General features: G+C 36.8%; 1 protein-coding gene and 1 pseudogene across 1 annotated transcript in view; one reads left to right on the top strand and one right to left on the bottom strand.

Moving 5' to 3' along the window:
• LOC117072229 (probable C-mannosyltransferase DPY19L2) overlaps positions 1–17,474 on the top strand; it is a 79,085-nt gene that overhangs the window by 3,651 nt on the left and 57,960 nt on the right. The window contains 3 exon segments of the mRNA XM_033192137.1: positions 1,742–1,806; positions 1,809–1,828; positions 4,419–4,556. Coding sequence (XP_033048028.1) covers positions 1,742–1,806; positions 1,809–1,828; positions 4,419–4,556 — 223 coding nt within the window.
• LOC117073042 lies at positions 14,244–14,723 on the bottom strand (annotated as a pseudogene).

Here is a 17,474-nt window from a genome sequence, read left to right as displayed (position 1 = left end):
TTGCTTTACCAAATAATTCACTACATGTTTCTTTAAATATCTAGCTTTTCCAGTGTATTTTGCATGTGTAGTTCATTTAAAACCCTCCTTTATTTTATGGTAATTATATGTTGCTAGTGAAATAACTTTTTTCTTTTTCTTTTTTTTTTTTTTTTGAGACAGAGTCTTGCTCTGTCTCCTAGGCTGGAGTGTGGTGGCACGATCTTGACTCACTGCAACCTCTGCCTCCCAGGCTCAAGTGATTCTCGTGCCTCAGCCTTCCGAGTATCTGGGATTACAGGTGTGCACCATCACACCCAGCCAATTTGTTGTATTTTTAGTGGAGGCGAGGTTTCACCGTGTTGGCCAGGCTGATCCACCTGCCTTGGCCTCCCAAAGTGTTGGGATTACAGGTATGAGCCAGCACACCCAGCCAGTGAAATAACTTTGGTGATAAAGTTTAGTAACACCTGCCAATTGGAAATCGGGTAAAAAAGAAGAGAAAGATTCTGCAGTGGTTATACAGATTAAATGGCTTTGAGTCTTTCAGTGTGCAAGCCTGCGTATATTATTTTACAAAAGTGTTTTAAAAACTTTGTAAAATAATATTTCTCTCTGGAATATTTTATTTTTACTTGTAATCAGCGATTTCTACCCTTGGGAGATATGAGATCTGCCTCTGTGTTCTGTTGACACAGTGCTGCTCTCGACATTTAGTCTGCAGGGAGATTTTGATGTTCGAACTGAGGCTGCAATGGTAGGGAATATTCCTGCAGTTTTTGGTACCCTGGTATATGCCCTACATGTAAAGAAGCATTGGTGGAAAACAGGGTTAATATATGGAACTTTGCTTTATTTTCAACTTCACTGGCAAGTCCTGACTACATAAGTTAGCTGTAGCATGATTGTTGACCACAGCTTTTTGTTTATCACATATGCTCCTTTCTTCACTGCCTGCAGCTGTTGAGTTTCACTACTAAAATGTCTTCGAGCACACACCTGCATTCTTTGGCACTAGAAAGTTGATTCCTTATGTGATGTTATACTTATTGTAAATCTGCTTTGATCTAAAGTAATTTTATTTAAAATTATATTTTGAACCTGTTTCAACAGTTATGGAGGTATTTCCCAAGGCTGGTACATTAGAATCACTGGAAACTTAAAAAATGAACAATAACCTGCCTCTGTTCTTGTTTAGAGGCCTGGGATGGAAGGAAGGGTGAAAAAAGCCACATGAATTTTAGATGTACAATTAAGGTGGTTTTTTTGGAGACAGAATCTCACTCTGTCACCCAGGCTGGAGTGCAGTGGCATGATGTCTGCTCACTGCATCCTCCGCCCCCTGGGTTCAAGCAGTTCTCCTGCCTCAGCCTCTCTAGCAGCCAGGATTACAGACATGCACTACCATGGCTGGCTAATTTTTGTATTTTTAGTAGAGATGGGGTTTCACCATATTGGCCAGGCTGGTCTTGAACTCCTCACCTCAAGTGATCTGCCTGCCTTGGGCTCCCAAAGTGCTGGGATTACAGGCATGAGCCAACGCACCAGGCCACAATTAAGCTTAAAAACCACTGAGTTAAGGAATTTCAGGTGTGTGCCACACTGGATTATAAACGCCTAAAAACATACAAGTTAGTAAGCAAATTACAAAATTACTATTATAACAATTTCTTGTTTTCTTTTTATGGCTTTCTTACCGCTTATTTTACTGTTGGTTTTAAAACTTGTTCTTATTGTAATATGATACTTCATGTTTTTCTAGGTTACATTTAGTAACACTGCTTGAAAATGATCGTCATTTCTCTCACCTCTCATCCTTGGAACGGGAGTGAGTTTTCGCACTGAAATGGTTAGGTCTCTTCTTCTAACAAATTAATTTGTGGTTTAACAATAGCGAGACTATGAGGTAGAAATGTATTAGGCATTGAAAGAAACTTTTGGTGAGCTGCACTGTTTTATAAGCTATAACTCAGGTTTATTATTTAAATAGTAAAGTGTTTGAGATTATTTTTCTGTTACTTATTTCATTATCTCTCACTCTTTCCTAATGCAGACTTCTTTTTAAGATAATAAAGATGAATTATAATAGGTGAGGAGGGAGGACAAAGGAAGCTCTGAGGAAGTGATAAAGGGAACGAAACGAGATGTTATCAGAAATTGCTTTCTCTTTGCCTACAGTTGGGAGGTCCCATGTTTCACCTGGGTCTTTTAATGATGATGATGATGATTTGGCTCTCTTTTGATTTCAAGATAATCTCTTTTAAGAGATAACTTTTGATATAATTTTTAAATAATTTTCTGTTTTTCGATACTTAATCTTTAAAGTGGCGTTTTCTGCCATACACATCTCACATAATTACTGTGAGGAGTAAGTGGGATAACGAATGCCAAAATTGCACAATTTTACATTTAGAAGACACCACAACCGTCCATCTTCCAGATCTGCTCGCAGCTGGTCAGGGGCCTAGTGAAGCATTGAAACTGGCTCTCCTCACTCTGGCCATTGCTTTTTGTTTAAATTATGATAACATTTAGATTTAAATTTGTAATAAAAAAATTTCAATGTTTATCATTTAAGCGTACAATTCAGTGACATTAAGTACATTTGTGATGTCTTGCAACTATGACCACTGTCCACATCCAGAACTTTTTGCTATCCCAAACAGAAACTCACTAAACACTAATCACACCCCACTATATTTTCTGTCTCTATGAATTTGCCTATGCTAGGCCCTTCAATCACTGCTTTTTAATTTTCATCCCTATATCGCCCCTATAAAGTTTCAAAGCGTTGGATACATTAACATATGTATGACATTTGAACATTTTAAAGGTATTTCCAAAGACAGAATATAAAATATTATTAAATAAAGAATGTGGCCGGGCGCGGTGGCTCAAGCCTGTAATCCCAGCACTTTGGGAGGCCGAGACGGGCGGATCACGAGGTCAGGAGATCGAGACCATCCTGGCTAACACGGTGAAACCCCGTCTCTACTAAAAAATACAAAACTAGCGGGCGAGATGGCGGGCGCCTGTAGTCCCAGCTACTCGGGAGGCTGAGGCGAGAGAATGGCGTAAACCCGGGAGGCGGAGCTTGCAGTGAGCTGAGATCCGGCCACTGCACTCCAGCCTGGGCGACAGAGCGAGACTCCGTCTCAAAAAAAAAAAAAAAAAAAAAAAAAAAAAAAAAAAAAAAAAAAAAAAAAGAATGTAACTGTGGCAGAGTCTGGACTTTGGTGACAGATCACTGGATTCTAATAGCAATTCTGTGCTTTCCTGTATGATGGCTAGTCAGGTAACCTCTCAGATTCTCGGTAATTTCATCTGCTCAATAAAAACAATGCCAACCTTAGAGGAGTTTAGGGAAAATGAAGGGAGATAATGAATGGCAACACATAGCAGAATACTTAACACAAAACAATAGCTGCTATTAGTAACTTATTTATATATTTAATATTTCCCTAAATATAGACTTTTGCTTATTAGGTATCCTTTAATTGTTGTATTGTTTTGTTATCTTCCTAAGCAGAAAGGAAAATTCTTTATGAACTCATATTTTGCCAATCAACTATGAGGTAATGGCCTTTCAGACATCAGCTAAAACAGACCTTTAATTTAGCAGTTACTCATGTTGGATGAGGCAGATATGATTATAGCATATAGCATTTTTTAGGGAGAGTGCATTTTAAACAATGTGGCCCTTTTTAGCTTTTTAGATTTTAGGAGTGAAAGCAAGAAACTGATGGGGAAATAAGACACAACATGCTGTTGTTAATCTATGAATTTTAACTCAACAGCACTTTTACTATCCTAATGTAGCCTTTATTTTATATGCTGAAGTGTAAGACACTAAAATAATGTGCTTTTTAGTATATAGCATTTGTGAGCAACAATAGTCAATCGACATTGAGCTTTCACCTTGCACAGAGGATCTGATGGAGCTATGAAGTAAGCTAGATGCATTGGATTCCTTGCTCATGATGCTTATGGTCATTACATTTTATTTCCTAAGAGCATGGGAAAAAAAGAAGTAATTTTCTATATGCAAAGTTGTACAGAGGCATGAAGGCATCCCTGTTTATGATAGAATTAATCAGATGTCAACCTTCAAGCATCTCAAATGTGAGGGATAAAACCAGATTTGGGAAAATTAAACATATACTGTCTACACCTTTTAAGACTTTATTAGAGAAACTCTTTAAATCATTTGACCATCCCTCCAACTCTTTAGTTTGAAAGCCTATAGAAAATTTGAAAGAATAGTACAGTGATCACCTGAAAATACGTGCTTTTTAAAGTCCAAGAATGCGAAATAGGAGTAATTAGGAAGTCTTATTATTGACCGTTTTTTTTCAGAAAAATATGTTCTATAGAAGTGATAAAAATAATTATCTTAAAGTTTTAATTACATTGACAACATGTGCTTTTTTTTTTTAAAGGGACTTTATTATTCCTACTTCAAGACCATTATTGAAGCACCTTCATTTTTGGAAGGACTGTGGATGATTATGAATGACAAGCTTACTGAATATCCTCTTGTAATTAATACAGTAAAACGCTTCCATCTTTATCCAGAGGTGAGTCATCATTTGAGACAAATAATATTTGAAGAGTGATCCTCTTTATCAGATAAAAATAGTCAGCACAATCTTGTTAAAAAGAAAGGGAGGGGAGCTTTCAGGTGTATAAATTTTGTGTATCCTTACGGTTGAGCAGAATATCATAAATTCCTCTTGTAAAATTTTAAGACCTCAGAAACTGTTCTCTCATGAACTCAAAGAATGAACCTTAGTGTGTAAATAATGGCCAGAGTAATAGACAAGCCAAATGGAAAAGAGAGTCATGGGAGCCAAAAAGGCTCTAAATGGGCATGGGCTTTTGGCTTTGGACACCTCATACATGGGCACAATGACCACATGAAGGGACAGTGAAAGTGATGAGCTTGAATAGTGATCTTGGAGTTACATTAGTATGGTAAGATTTCTTTAGTCACACAGCCAGAAATCTATTACTATCTTCCAACACTTAGCCTAAAAGAGTATGATTGTTATAGTACTCTACAAATGCTAAAAATTTGAAAAATGGAGACAAAATTACTGAATTCGGTTTGTGAACTCAAGATAAATGCTAAATTTGACACCATGGTAAATACTACTGTCGAGTTTAAAGTTGTCTCAGAATCCAGCATGTTAATTAAAAGTTACTGATTTTTAGTCCTTTATTCATTTTGTATAGTATTTTAAAATTATTATTCTTTAGATTTTGAAATGCTTAAAACTACAGAGACTTAGAAAATAATATTCAAATGTGTGTGATCAACCATCAAAAATAAATAAATGCTGATCTTTGTCATTTTTGCATCAACTATTTTACAATAATTAAAATATTATAAATACAGTTAAAATCACCTTTGTTCTGCTTCTAGTCCAACTTATACCTTTATTAAAATTTGGTGTGTGTATCCATCCAATCTCTGTTTCAGAGATTGTTTTATTATGTGCTTTAAGTTCACATAAATGATCTCACACTGAATGTGTCACTGTAGGATTTTTTCTTCAAAATTATATTTTTGAACTTTCTGTATATATATAATTTCTTTAATTTTAACCATTTTATGAATTCTAAAGTTTATGTATTTTCCCATCTTAATATATTATTTCCAATTTTTCAATTACAAGCAATGTAATCTCAAATGTGCACTTCTGTGTGGTTTTCTTCTGTATATGTGCAGCATTTTGTCTAGGATATATACCTAGAAGTGGATTTGCTGTTATAGAGTGTGTGCTTTTTCAGCTTTACCAGATATTGCTAAATTGCTGTCTGAAGCAAATGTAGCAGTTCACACTGCTGTCTAGAATTTTCTCATATCATTATTAGATTTTGAATTGTCAGACCATGTGATTTTTACTCTTATGATGGCCGTGATATGCTTTTTGTTTTAATTTATGCTTCCCTTATTATTTATGGGGATAAATATATTTCCATGTTTAATAAGCATTTGGATTTGTTCTTCTATCAACAACATATATAAGTCTTTGTCACCAACTCAGCTTTTTAGAGGTATGACTTACATGTAATAAAATGTGCCAATTTTGAGTGTACCATTCTCTGAGTTTTGACAAAGGTATGAAGCTAAATATCCATCACCACAATTGAGTTACAAAACATTTTCAGAATGCCAGAAAATGCTCCATTGTGGTAACTGTCTTTTCCCCCATTGAATTAATTGTCTCGGTACATTCATTGAAAATTGATTGATCACATTATGTGTGAATCTGTTTCTGGACTCTATTATTCTCTTGATCTATAATTATGCCAGTACCACACTACCTTGATTACTGTAGCTTTACAATAAATCTTGAAAGTAGATAGTTCTCTAACTTTGTTTTTCCTTTTTAAAATTGCATTTCTATCTAAATGTTAGGGTCAGCTTATTAATTTCTCAAAAAAAAAACCTGGGATTTTGGTTGGGATTATGTTGGATTTGTACATGTATTTGGGAAGAATTGACATCTTAACAATATTGAATTTTCTAATCCATGATCATAGTATAGATCTCCATTTTGTTGATTATTTTTAATTTGTCTCAGCAATATTTTGTATTTTTTCAATGTACAGTCTTCCCCGGTACTCTTTTATTATAAATGGTATTCTTTTAAAATTTTTATTTTTCCATTTTTTGTTGCTTTTGTATAGAAATATAGTTGATTTTGAATATTAACTTTGTATCTGCATCTTGATGAAGTCAGCATTTCTAGCAGCTTGTTTGTAGAATCCTTTGGATTTTTCTATGCACATGATGATACAGTCTGTAATTAAAAGCAGTTTTATTTTCAGTAGGTATACCCTAAATGTTTTTAAAACAGCTTTATTGAGGTATAATTGACATATGATGAGCATATCCCTCATCCCGAAATTTCCCTGTGCACCTTGGTAATCCCTCCTTCCTTCATCTCTCTTTGCCCACATCCCATCCCTAGGAAACGACTACTATTCTTTTTGTCATTACAGTTTAGTTTGCATTTTCTAGAATTTTATAGAAATAGAATCAGAGTTGTTCTGTGCCCAGGTCTTAATTTATGTGGTTGACTTGAGTGATGACACAGATAGATCAGTGCCACTGAAAGAAGAATTTATGATTAATACTTCCATGGAGAAGAGGACAAGTCACATCACACAGAGCCACAGGAGAGATACAGTTTGGTCAGGCAGAAGCAGTACTGAGGGTAAAGCCTAAGCCATCGCTTTTATTGGGGTTTCTATGGGAAAGGCAAAACGTGCAGAGTTTAAAAAAGAAAATAAATAAACAAAATCAAAAGACAGTTGACAAACTGGGAGAAGATATTTGTTTGGTTTCTTTTTGTTTGTTCTGAGACAGTCTCACTTCATCGCCCAGATTGGAGTGCAGTGGCGTGATTTTGGCTCCCTGCAGCCTCCGCCTCCCAGGTTCAAGCGATTCTCCAGCTTCAGCCTCCGAATAGCTGGGATTACAGATGCGTGCCACCACACCTGGCTAATTTTTGTATTTTTAGTAGAAACGGGGTTTCACCATGTTGGCCAGGCTAGTCTCAAACTCCTGACCTCCAGTGATCCTCCTGCCTTGGCCTCCCAAAGTGCTGGGATTACAGGCGTGAGCCACCATGCCCGGCCAGGAGAAAATATTTGCAATATACCTCACAGATAAAGGGCTAATACATCTGATATATAAAGAACTCTTAATTCTTTATATATTTAGCTTCTGGAGGCTTCAGGTGTCAGTTTGGTGATGAAGAGAGCTGGAATGATGACATTCTCATTCCTGCGACAGGAAAATAGCTGGACAAACTGCAAGATAACACCTTTTCTTGAACCCTTCAGAAAACTGAAGTCAGAGGACAACCAATGCAGAATTTCAAGAAGGACAGGTGCCTGCAGAAAGCAATAGGAACTGAGCATTCTGGAATAGCGACTGCTTGACTGAGATAGATGCTTTTGAATGCCATATAAGCTGGTACAAAGATTAAACCAGAAATTTTTTAATGAACTGCTACAGACTTAGTGTGAGCTGGCATGAAATGTGAAGGTGAGCAGGCTCTCTCAGAGAAGACTGGGGAAGTATTTAGAGAAAGCTTTCCCTATGATGCTGGCTAGGGGACAGGAAAAGCAATCATTGCTCAGACTCTGTGCACACCCATGTTGTGAAATCTCTCCTAAGGAAAAGAAAGCCATGATCTGTAGGGAGAACGGTATCAAACCCATTGTCTGAGGACACTGGTGGGTATCCAGTGAAACTGGTGAAAGAGAACAGGCAGGAAAATAAAAAAAAAAAAAGAAACCCTAAATGTTAAAAAACAGTCATATCCCTTGAGGAGGGAACACTTATGAAGGGTACAGCCCCCAAGTCCCAAATTCACAGTAGCTGCCTAAGATTGAGGCTTAATTGGAACATCAGAAAACCCATCACTCTTCCCCCATTACATTAACAAGCCTTTGGTAAAAATCACAGTGGAATGTGACTGAGTGAGTTTTGCAAGGCATTTTCTTTCTAGGGAGCAGCACAAAGGAAAACCCAAAACCAAGTTCAAAACAAGGTACCACTAGAGGAATTTGAAATCGCTAGTGTCCACAGCAGCAACAAACTCCAGCTTTGGTAACTGTAGCAATTACAAACTTCAAATCCAGCCCACCCTAACTATATTAACACAAATCCCTCCCTACAATAAAGACCTAACAGTAAGAAAGATGTTCTTATTTTCAAGCATAAAAATACTGACCTCTGTGCCTACTGTCTTTTACAATATGTCTAACTTTCAGCAAAAATTTTGAGGCATACCTAAAGGTAAGAAAAAGTGCAGTCTGAAGAGACAAAGCAATCATCAGCCAGACCCAAAGAAGATACAGATACTGGAACAACTGGACAGGAGATTTAAGTCAATATGATTAATATTTTAAAGACCCAAGTGGAAAAGATAGATGATATGCAAGATCAGACAGATAATTTTAGCAGAGAGATGGACACTATAAGAATCAAAGGAAAATGCTAGACATAAAAATAAAGAAGTAAAAAATGCCTTAGATGGGCTCATCAACAGACATAGCACAGCAGAAGAAATAATCAGTGAGTTTGAAGATAGGTCAATAGGAATGCAAAGAGAAAAGATAGTGGTGGAAGGAAACGATAGAGCATCTAAGAGCTGTGACACCATATCAAATATTTTAATATATGCATAATTAGAATCCCAATGAGAGAGGAAAGATGAGGAAGAATAAATATTTGAAAAATAAATGACTGAGAATTTTCCAAAATTAGTGACAGATACCAAACCACAGATCTAAGAAACTCAGAGAACATCAAAAAGGATAAATACCAAACAAATGCATGAATGAATAGAGAAACAAACCAAACGTGTATACAAACCTAGGGGTAAATGTAAACACATTAAAGAGTATGAGACAGAGACTATCTCACAAAGCCTAAAATACTTATCATCTGGCTCTTTATAGGAAAAGCTTGCTGACCTCTTATCTAAGAGAATGAATAGACTAGGGATATAATGTGAGTTTCTTGTGCAGCACCAAGGGCTTCATTTGAGGTTGATGGTGTTGAACTGAGAACAAAACCAGCCAACAGAATTGTGTTTCTCCAGCTATAATCAGATTCCCAAGTATGAACATGTAGAAAATGGAGAGTTGAATTTAATCATGTTGGGTCAGCTTTCCCTTGGATGTAGAAAGCCAAAAAGAACATTGCTCGTGGCCTTCCAGCAATGTCAGCAGCAAAAACAACAAAAGCCAGACAGTCTTCAAATTTATAACTTTTCCTGCAGCAGTCAGGGAGCTGAGATCACAGGGCAATCAAATAACCCAAAATAAATTAAAATGAAAAAGCACATGCAAGGAGAACAGAAACAAGCATTTAATTACATGGGTCGTGCCACTAGACACAATGGTAAAGAATTCAACTCACATTGTTCACCAGTCAGTAGGTAAATGCCTAGTATGAGTTAGCAAGGGAATTTGCAATTGCTTACAGACATTTTTACACAGATCTCATAAGGTGCTGACAAAAGATTAGCAAGAGTGCTCAGAAAGCATCCTCCATGGTAAAGCCTGGGAGAACAGGAGCCACTTAGAGAAAGACATGAAACCCATCCACCCCGCTCTTCCTTATCTCCCCATAAGTCTTAAACTCTCTTATCTTAAACTGCTAGGGGAAAGGTAACAAACACTGTCCTTTTCACATTATTGGTACAAAAATAGGCCACAGATCCTGATTTGGTCCTTGAGCCTTACTTTTGCTAACCCCTTGATGCCTGTTTCATATCTTCTCTCTCCAGTTATCCCGAACCTCCTCTCCCCCTTTCATTCTCAGCGAATGACCTTGTTTTCTCCTGTTTTCCTGTGCCCATTATGTATTTCCTAGCTGTATCCTAGGTGCTTACTTCCTGGAATATGGAGTTGATTCAATATCATATTTGTTGAGTGAATGAAACTGTGCAAATTTCCTTGTGCTACATACTCAGTAGTCAATGGATACAACCTAAGCACAACCAAAATTAGGTTTATCTGTATCCTCACCTGCATTTGGTATTGTCACTATTTTTTATTTTACTCATTCTTACACATATGTAGTGATATATCATTATGGTTTTAATTTGCATTTCCCTATTGACTAATGATGATGTACATCTTTTTGTGTTTATTTGCCATCTGTATGTGAAATGTGTCTTTATGTATTTTGCTCCATTTCTATTTGAATTGTTTGTTTTATGAATTTTGGATCTTAGGATGTTCTTTTCATGTTATAGATGCTAATTATTTTTCATATATATGGCTTGCAAATATATTTTCCTAGTCTGTAGCTTGTCTTTTCATTCTCTTAAACAGGGTCTTTATCATAGTATTGTTGAGTTTGTCTCAATTTTGGGGGAATTTCTGTCTAGTTCTATCAACTAAAAGAACTAGTTGAAAATACTAATTCTAGTTTTTTGACAGAGGGATTCTGAAGTCTCCTAGTACAATTATTTATTTGTGCATTTCTCCTTTAACGTCATCTGTTTTTCTTCACATATTTTGTAGCTCTATGTTTGGTGCATATGCATTTAGGATTGCAGGGTCTTCTTGTTGGATTTTTAAAAAAATAATTTAACGATGACTTTTTCTTCCTTCTCTGATAATTTTGTTTGCTCTGAAGTGTGCTTTTTTCTGATAACGGCATCATCACTTCTGCTTTCTTTTCATTACTGTGTGTATGATAAATTCATCATTTTCCATCCTTTCACTTTCAGTCTGACTTTATTATTATATTTGAAGTGAGTTTCTTGTAAACAATTGGGTAATATTTTTAAATCCAATCTGTTAATGTGTGTCTTAATTGGTATATTTACCAGTTGGCCACTTATATTTAATATAGTTATTAATATGTTGGAGTTTAAGTCTGAGGTTTTATTTTGTGGTTTCTATTCGTGGTTTTCAATTTCTGTTTTCTTTGTTTTTAACCTTGTGGCAGAACATTTTATTTGAACATTGTTTAGAGTTATATTTTGATTTATCTATTTTTAGAATATATCACTTTACAAAGCTTTTTTTAGTGGTTCTAGTGATTATATCAACACAATTTATTACAGTCTGTTGCTGCTGTCATTTTACTGCATGTTTTAATCATCAAACTTATTTTAAACTCAAGTTTTACACATATTTTATAAACTCAGGAAGAAAGTGAAGGCTTGTTTTATTTTATCTATGTTTTTTATTTCTTCCTCTTTGATGTTCCAAGATTCCTTCTTTTATCATTTCATTTCAGTTTAGGGAATTTTCTTTAGCTACACGTTTAGAATACATGTCTGTTCTAAAAGTTCTGCTGGCTGCTTTTTTTTCTTTTCATTACTGAAGGATATTTTTGCTGGACATAGGCTTCTGGGTCGATAGTTCCTTTCTTTCAGCATTTGGCAAGTGTTGTGCCGTTTTCTTCTGGCCCTCCATAGTTTCTGATGAGAAATCCACTGTTAGTTGAATTCTTTTTCTTTTTTAGGTAAGATTTTGTTTTTCTCTTGTTGTTTTCAGTATTTTTTTTTTAATTTAGTCTTCAAAAGTGTATCAAAGTATAATACTCAAAGTTCAAATGTTTTCTAAAGTATGTTGTGTTTTAGTGTAGATTTCTTTAGATTTTTTCTGTTTGAGATTTGCTTAGCTCCTTGAATATTTAGGTTTATATCTTTTGCCATATATGGGAAGTCCAGTCATATTTCTTTTTCTTTCCTTTTTTTTTTTTTTTTTTTTTTTGAGACGGAGTCTCACTCTGTCACCCAGGCTGGAGTTCAGTGGCCAGATCTCAGCTCACTGCAAGCTCCACCTCCTGGGTTCACGCCATTCTCCTGCCTCAGCCTCCCAAGTAGCTGGGACTACAGACGCCTGCCACCTCACCCGGCTAGTTTTTTGTATTTTTTAGTAAAGACGGGTTTTCACCATGTTAACCAGGATGGTCTCGATCTCCTGACCTTGTGATCCGCCCATCTCGGCCTCCCAAAGTGCTGGTATTACAGGGTTGAGCCACCACGCCCGGCCTTTCTTTCTTCTGTATGTATGTATGTATGTATGTATTTAATTATTTATTTATTTTGAGATAGGATCTCATTCTGTCGCCCAGGCTGGAGTGCAGTGGTGCAATCTCAGCTCACTGCAACCTCTGACTCCTGAAGTCAAGCGATCTGCCTACCTCAGCCTTCCGAGATCGGCAACCACCATACCTGGCTAATTTTTTTGAGTTTCTTGTAGACATGGGGTTTCACTATGTTGCTCAGGATGGTCTGAAACTCCTGGGCTCAAGCAGTCTGCCTGCCCTGGTCACCCAAACTGCTGGGATTACAGGCATGAGCCACCAGGACCAGCCTCAGTAATTATTTCCTTGAATTCTTTTTCAGCCCTGCCTCTTTCCCGTCTCCTTCCAAGACTCCAATGACATGAATGCAGGATCCTTTGTTAAAGTTCCACAGGTTCCTAGGGCTGTTGCGTTTTTTTTTATTATTATTATTCTGTTAGCATTTGTTTTTTCTCTTTTGCTCAGATTAATTTCTATTGTTCTGTCTTCTAATTTACTGGTTATTTTCTTCTATCTCTGCCATTCTCCTCTTGTACCATCCATTAAGGTTTTTTATTTTGATTATTTTATTTTTGAGTTCTGAAAGTTTTGACTTTTCTTTATGTCTTCTGTTTTTCTGCTGACACTTTTTCTTCTTCCAACTTCTGTTTTAGGTTCATGGGGTACATGTGTGGGTTTGCTATATAGGTAATTGCATGCAGTGGGGGTTTGGTGTATGCAGTATTTTGTCACCCAGGTAATAAGCATAGTACTCAATAGGCAGTTTTTCAGTCTTCACCCTCTTCCCACCCTTCACCCTCAAGTAGGCCCCAGTGTCTGTTGTTCCCTTCTTTGTGTGTGTACTCAGTGTTTAGCTCTGCTTATAAATGAGAACACGCAGTATTTAGTTTTCTGTTCCTGCATTAATTCACTCAGCATTCTGGCCTCTAGCTCCTTCCATGTTGCTGCAAAGGACATTATCTTGTTCTTTATAATGGCTGCGTAATATTCATGGGGTATATGTACCACATTTTCTTTATCCATTCCACTATTGATGGTATTTAGATTGATTCCATGTCTTTGCTATTGTGACTAGTGCTGCAGTGAACATACATGTGCATGTGTCTTTATGGTAGGCTAATTTATATTCCTTTGGGTATATACCCAGTAAGGGGATTGCTGGGTCAAATGGTAGTTCAGTTTTAAGTTCTTTGATATATTTCCAAACTGCTTTCCACAGTGTTTGAACTAGTTTACATTCCCACCAGCAGTGTATAAGCTTCCCCTTTTCTCCACAACCTCACCAGCATCTGTTGAAGTGGCCGGATCTCAGCTCACTGCAAGCTCCCCCTCCCGGGTTTAGGCCATTCTCCTGCCTCAGCCTCCCGAAGAATTGGGACTACAGGTGCCGCTACCTCGCCGGGCTAGTTTTTTTGTATTTTTTAGTAGAGACGGGGTTTCACCGTGTTAGCCAGGATGGTCTTAATCTCCTGACCTCGTGATCTGCCCGTCTCGGCCTCCCAAAGTGCTGGGATTACAGGCTTGAGCCACCGCGCCCGGCCCTACTTTTTAATAATACCAATTCCGATTGTGTTAGTGTGGTTTTGATTTGCATTTCTCTAATGATTAGTGATGTTGAACACGTTTTCATATGATTGATTGCCGCATAAATATCTAATTTTGAGAAATTTGTGTTCATGTCCTTCACCCACTTTTTTTTCATGTTTTAAAAAAGTGACATTGTTTTATTACTATCCACAGGTGGGGCCTGCATGATGTGGTGGATGTGCTGGGCTCAGGGGACATGTGGGCTGTGAGGAGGAGATGATGACAGAAAGGCTGGAAGGAAAAGGGGTGGGTTTGAAGGCCAGGCCCAAGGGGTCCTCAGGTCCATTTCTGGGAAGGGACAGCCTTAAGGAAGGAGTCATTTCAAGCCATAGCTAGGCGACCAATCAGATTAAGAAATTCTGGGAAATCTAACTGCCCATTCCAGTTTCTTCATGCGATCAAGGACACCGGGGTCCTTCTGGTTATTTGTGAAGGCAGCCAGCTCTGTATTCATGAAGCTTAGGAACTCTGTCTTGGAGAGACTGCAGTTGTAACCATCCTTTCCAGCATACTTTTGGAAAACAGCAATCAGGGACTCAATGCACCACTCAGTCTCTGTAAGGCTGGAGATTTTTGCCATGTTGGAGCTGAGCGATGCCCAGGAGGCTGTGATTGGGAGTGGCACGGAGTACCCATTTTTTAATGGGGTTGTTTTTTTACTTTTGATTTGTTCCTTATGGATTCTGGATATTAGACCTTTGTCAGATGAATAGTTTGCAAATATTTCTCCCTTTCTGTAGGTTGTCTGTTTACTCTCTTGGTAGTTTCTTTTGCCATGCAGAAGCTCTTTAATTAGGTTGCATTTGTCAATCTTTGTTTTGCTACAATTCCTTTTGGCATCTTCGTCATGAAATTTTTGCCAGGGTCTATGTCCAGAATGGTATTTTCTATGTTTTCTTCTAGGATTTTCATTGTTTTAGGTTTTACATTGCAGTGTTTAATTCATCTTGAGTTGATTTTTGTGTATAGGGAAAAAAAGGGGTGAAGTTTCAGTCTTCTGCATATGGCTAGCCAGTTATCCCAGCATCATTTACTGAATAAGAAGTCCTTTTTCCTATTCACTTGTTTTGTCAGGTTTGTTGAAAATCAGATGGTTCTAGGTGTGTGACTTTATTTCTGGGCTTTCTGTTCCATTGGTCTATGTGTCTGTTTTTGTGCTAGCACCATGCTGTTTTGGTTATTGTAGCCTTGAAATATAGTTTGAATTTGGGTAGTATGATGCCTCTGGCTTTGTCCTTCTTGTTTAGGATTGCTTTGGCTATTTGAACTATTTTTTGGTTTCATATGTTTTGTTTTAATTAATTTTAACCTTATTTACATTGAAGGAGTATCCCTATAAGTTTTAGGGTAGTTTTTGTAATTATGTGAAAAATGTCATTGGTAGTTTGATAGGAATAGCACTGAATCTGTAAATTGCTTTCCGTAGTATGGTCATTTTAACAATATTGAAGTTTCCTATCCATGAGCATGGAATGTTTTTCCATTTGTTTTTATTGTCTCTGATTTCTTTCAGCAGTGTTTTGTAATTCTCATTGTAGAGATCTTTATAAGTTTTTTATTACTTTTCTCTGCCTATTGTGAATGAGATTGCGTTCTTGATTTGGCTCCCAGCTTGGACACTGTTGGTGCATAGAAATACTACTGACTTTGGTACATTGATTTTACATCCAGAAAGTTTGCTAAAGTTTTAAAAAGACATATCCAGGAGCTTTTAATTAGAGACTATGGGGCTTTCTAGGTATAAAATTATATCGTTTAGAAAAAAGATAGTGTGAATTTCTGTCTTCCTATATGGATTTATTTTCTTTCTTTCTCTTGCCTGGTTGCTCTGGCTGGGACCTCCACTACTATGTTGAATAGCAATGGGGAAAGTGAACATCCTTTTGTTGTTCCAGTTCTCAAAGCAAGTGTTTCTAGCTTTTGCATGTTCAGTATGGTGTTGGCTATGAGTTTGTCATAGATGGCTCTTCTAATTTTGAGATATGTTCCTTCAATGCCTGCTTTGTTGAAGGTTTTTAAAATGAAAGGATGTTGAATTTTATCAAAAGCCTTTTCTGCATCTGTTTCGATAATCATGTGGGGTTTTTTTTTTAGTTCTTTTATGTGATCAATCATATTTATTGATTTGCCTGTGTTGAACCAACCTTTCATCCTGGGAATAAAGCCTACTTGATCGTGGTGGATTAGCTTTTTGATATGCTGATGGATTCAGTATGCTAGTATTTTGTTGAGGATTTTGCATCTATATTCATCAGATATTGGCTTGAAGTTTTCTTTTTTACATTATGGCTCTGCCATGTTTTGGCATCAGAATGATGCTGGCCTTATAGAATGAGTAAGGGAGGAATCCCTCCTCAGTTTTTTGGAATAGTTTCAGTATGATTGGTATCCACTCTCCTTATATGTCTGGTAGAATTTGGTTGTGAAGTCATCTGTTCCAGGGCTTTTCCTGGCTGGTAGGCTTTTTATTGGTGATTCAGTCTTGGAACTTGTTATTGGTCTATTCAGGGTTTTCATTTCTTCTTGGTTCAATCTTTGGAGGTTATGTATTTCCAGGAATTCAGCCATTTCTTCTAGGTTTCCCAGTTTGTGTCTATGGAGTTGTTTGTAACAGTCTCTCAGAGTTTTTTGCTTTTCTATGGGGTCAATGGTAATATCTCCTTTGTCATTTCTGATTGTGTTTATCTGGGTCTTCTCTCTCTTTCTCTTTATTAGTCCAGCTAGTGGTCTATTAAACTTACTTGTTCTTTCAAAGAATCAACTCATGGTTTTCTTGATCTTTTGTATGGTGTTTTTGTCTCAATTTCATTCAGTTCATCTCTGATTTGGTTATTTCTTATCTTCTGCTAGATTTTGGGTTGGTTTGCTCTTACTTTTTTGGTTCCTCTAGGTGTGATGTTAGGTTGTTAATTTGAGATCTTTCTAACTTTTTGAAGTCGGCATTTAGCTCTGTAAACTTTCCTCTTAACACTGCTTTAACTGTGTTCCAGCAATCCTGGTATGTTGTATCTTTATTTTCATTAGTTTCAAAGAATTTCTTGATTTCCACCATAATTTCTTTGTTGACTCAAAAAGTCATTCAGGGGCAGGTTGTTTAATTTCCATGTAATTGTGTGGTTTTGAGAGATGTTCTTAGTGTTGATTTATGTTTTTTTTTTTGCTGAGACTTTCTATTCCTCTGGCAAGTTTTTCAATTTTTCCATTTGTTTTAAGCATGCTCATTAGAGTATATTTATGATTGTTGCTTTAAAATCCTTGATAATACTAATATTTCTTTCATCTCAGTATTGGAATCCATTTATTTTCTCATTCAGTTTGAGACCTTTCTGGT

Source organism: Trachypithecus francoisi, unplaced genomic scaffold (genome assembly GCF_009764315.1).
Source record: "Trachypithecus francoisi isolate TF-2019V2 unplaced genomic scaffold, Tfra_2.0 Lachesis_group4, whole genome shotgun sequence".
NCBI classification, from domain to species: Eukaryota; Metazoa; Chordata; class Mammalia; order Primates; family Cercopithecidae; genus Trachypithecus; species Trachypithecus francoisi.
Note: the sequence above shows the minus strand (reverse complement) of the source record. Positions and strands in the feature narration are given on the sequence as shown.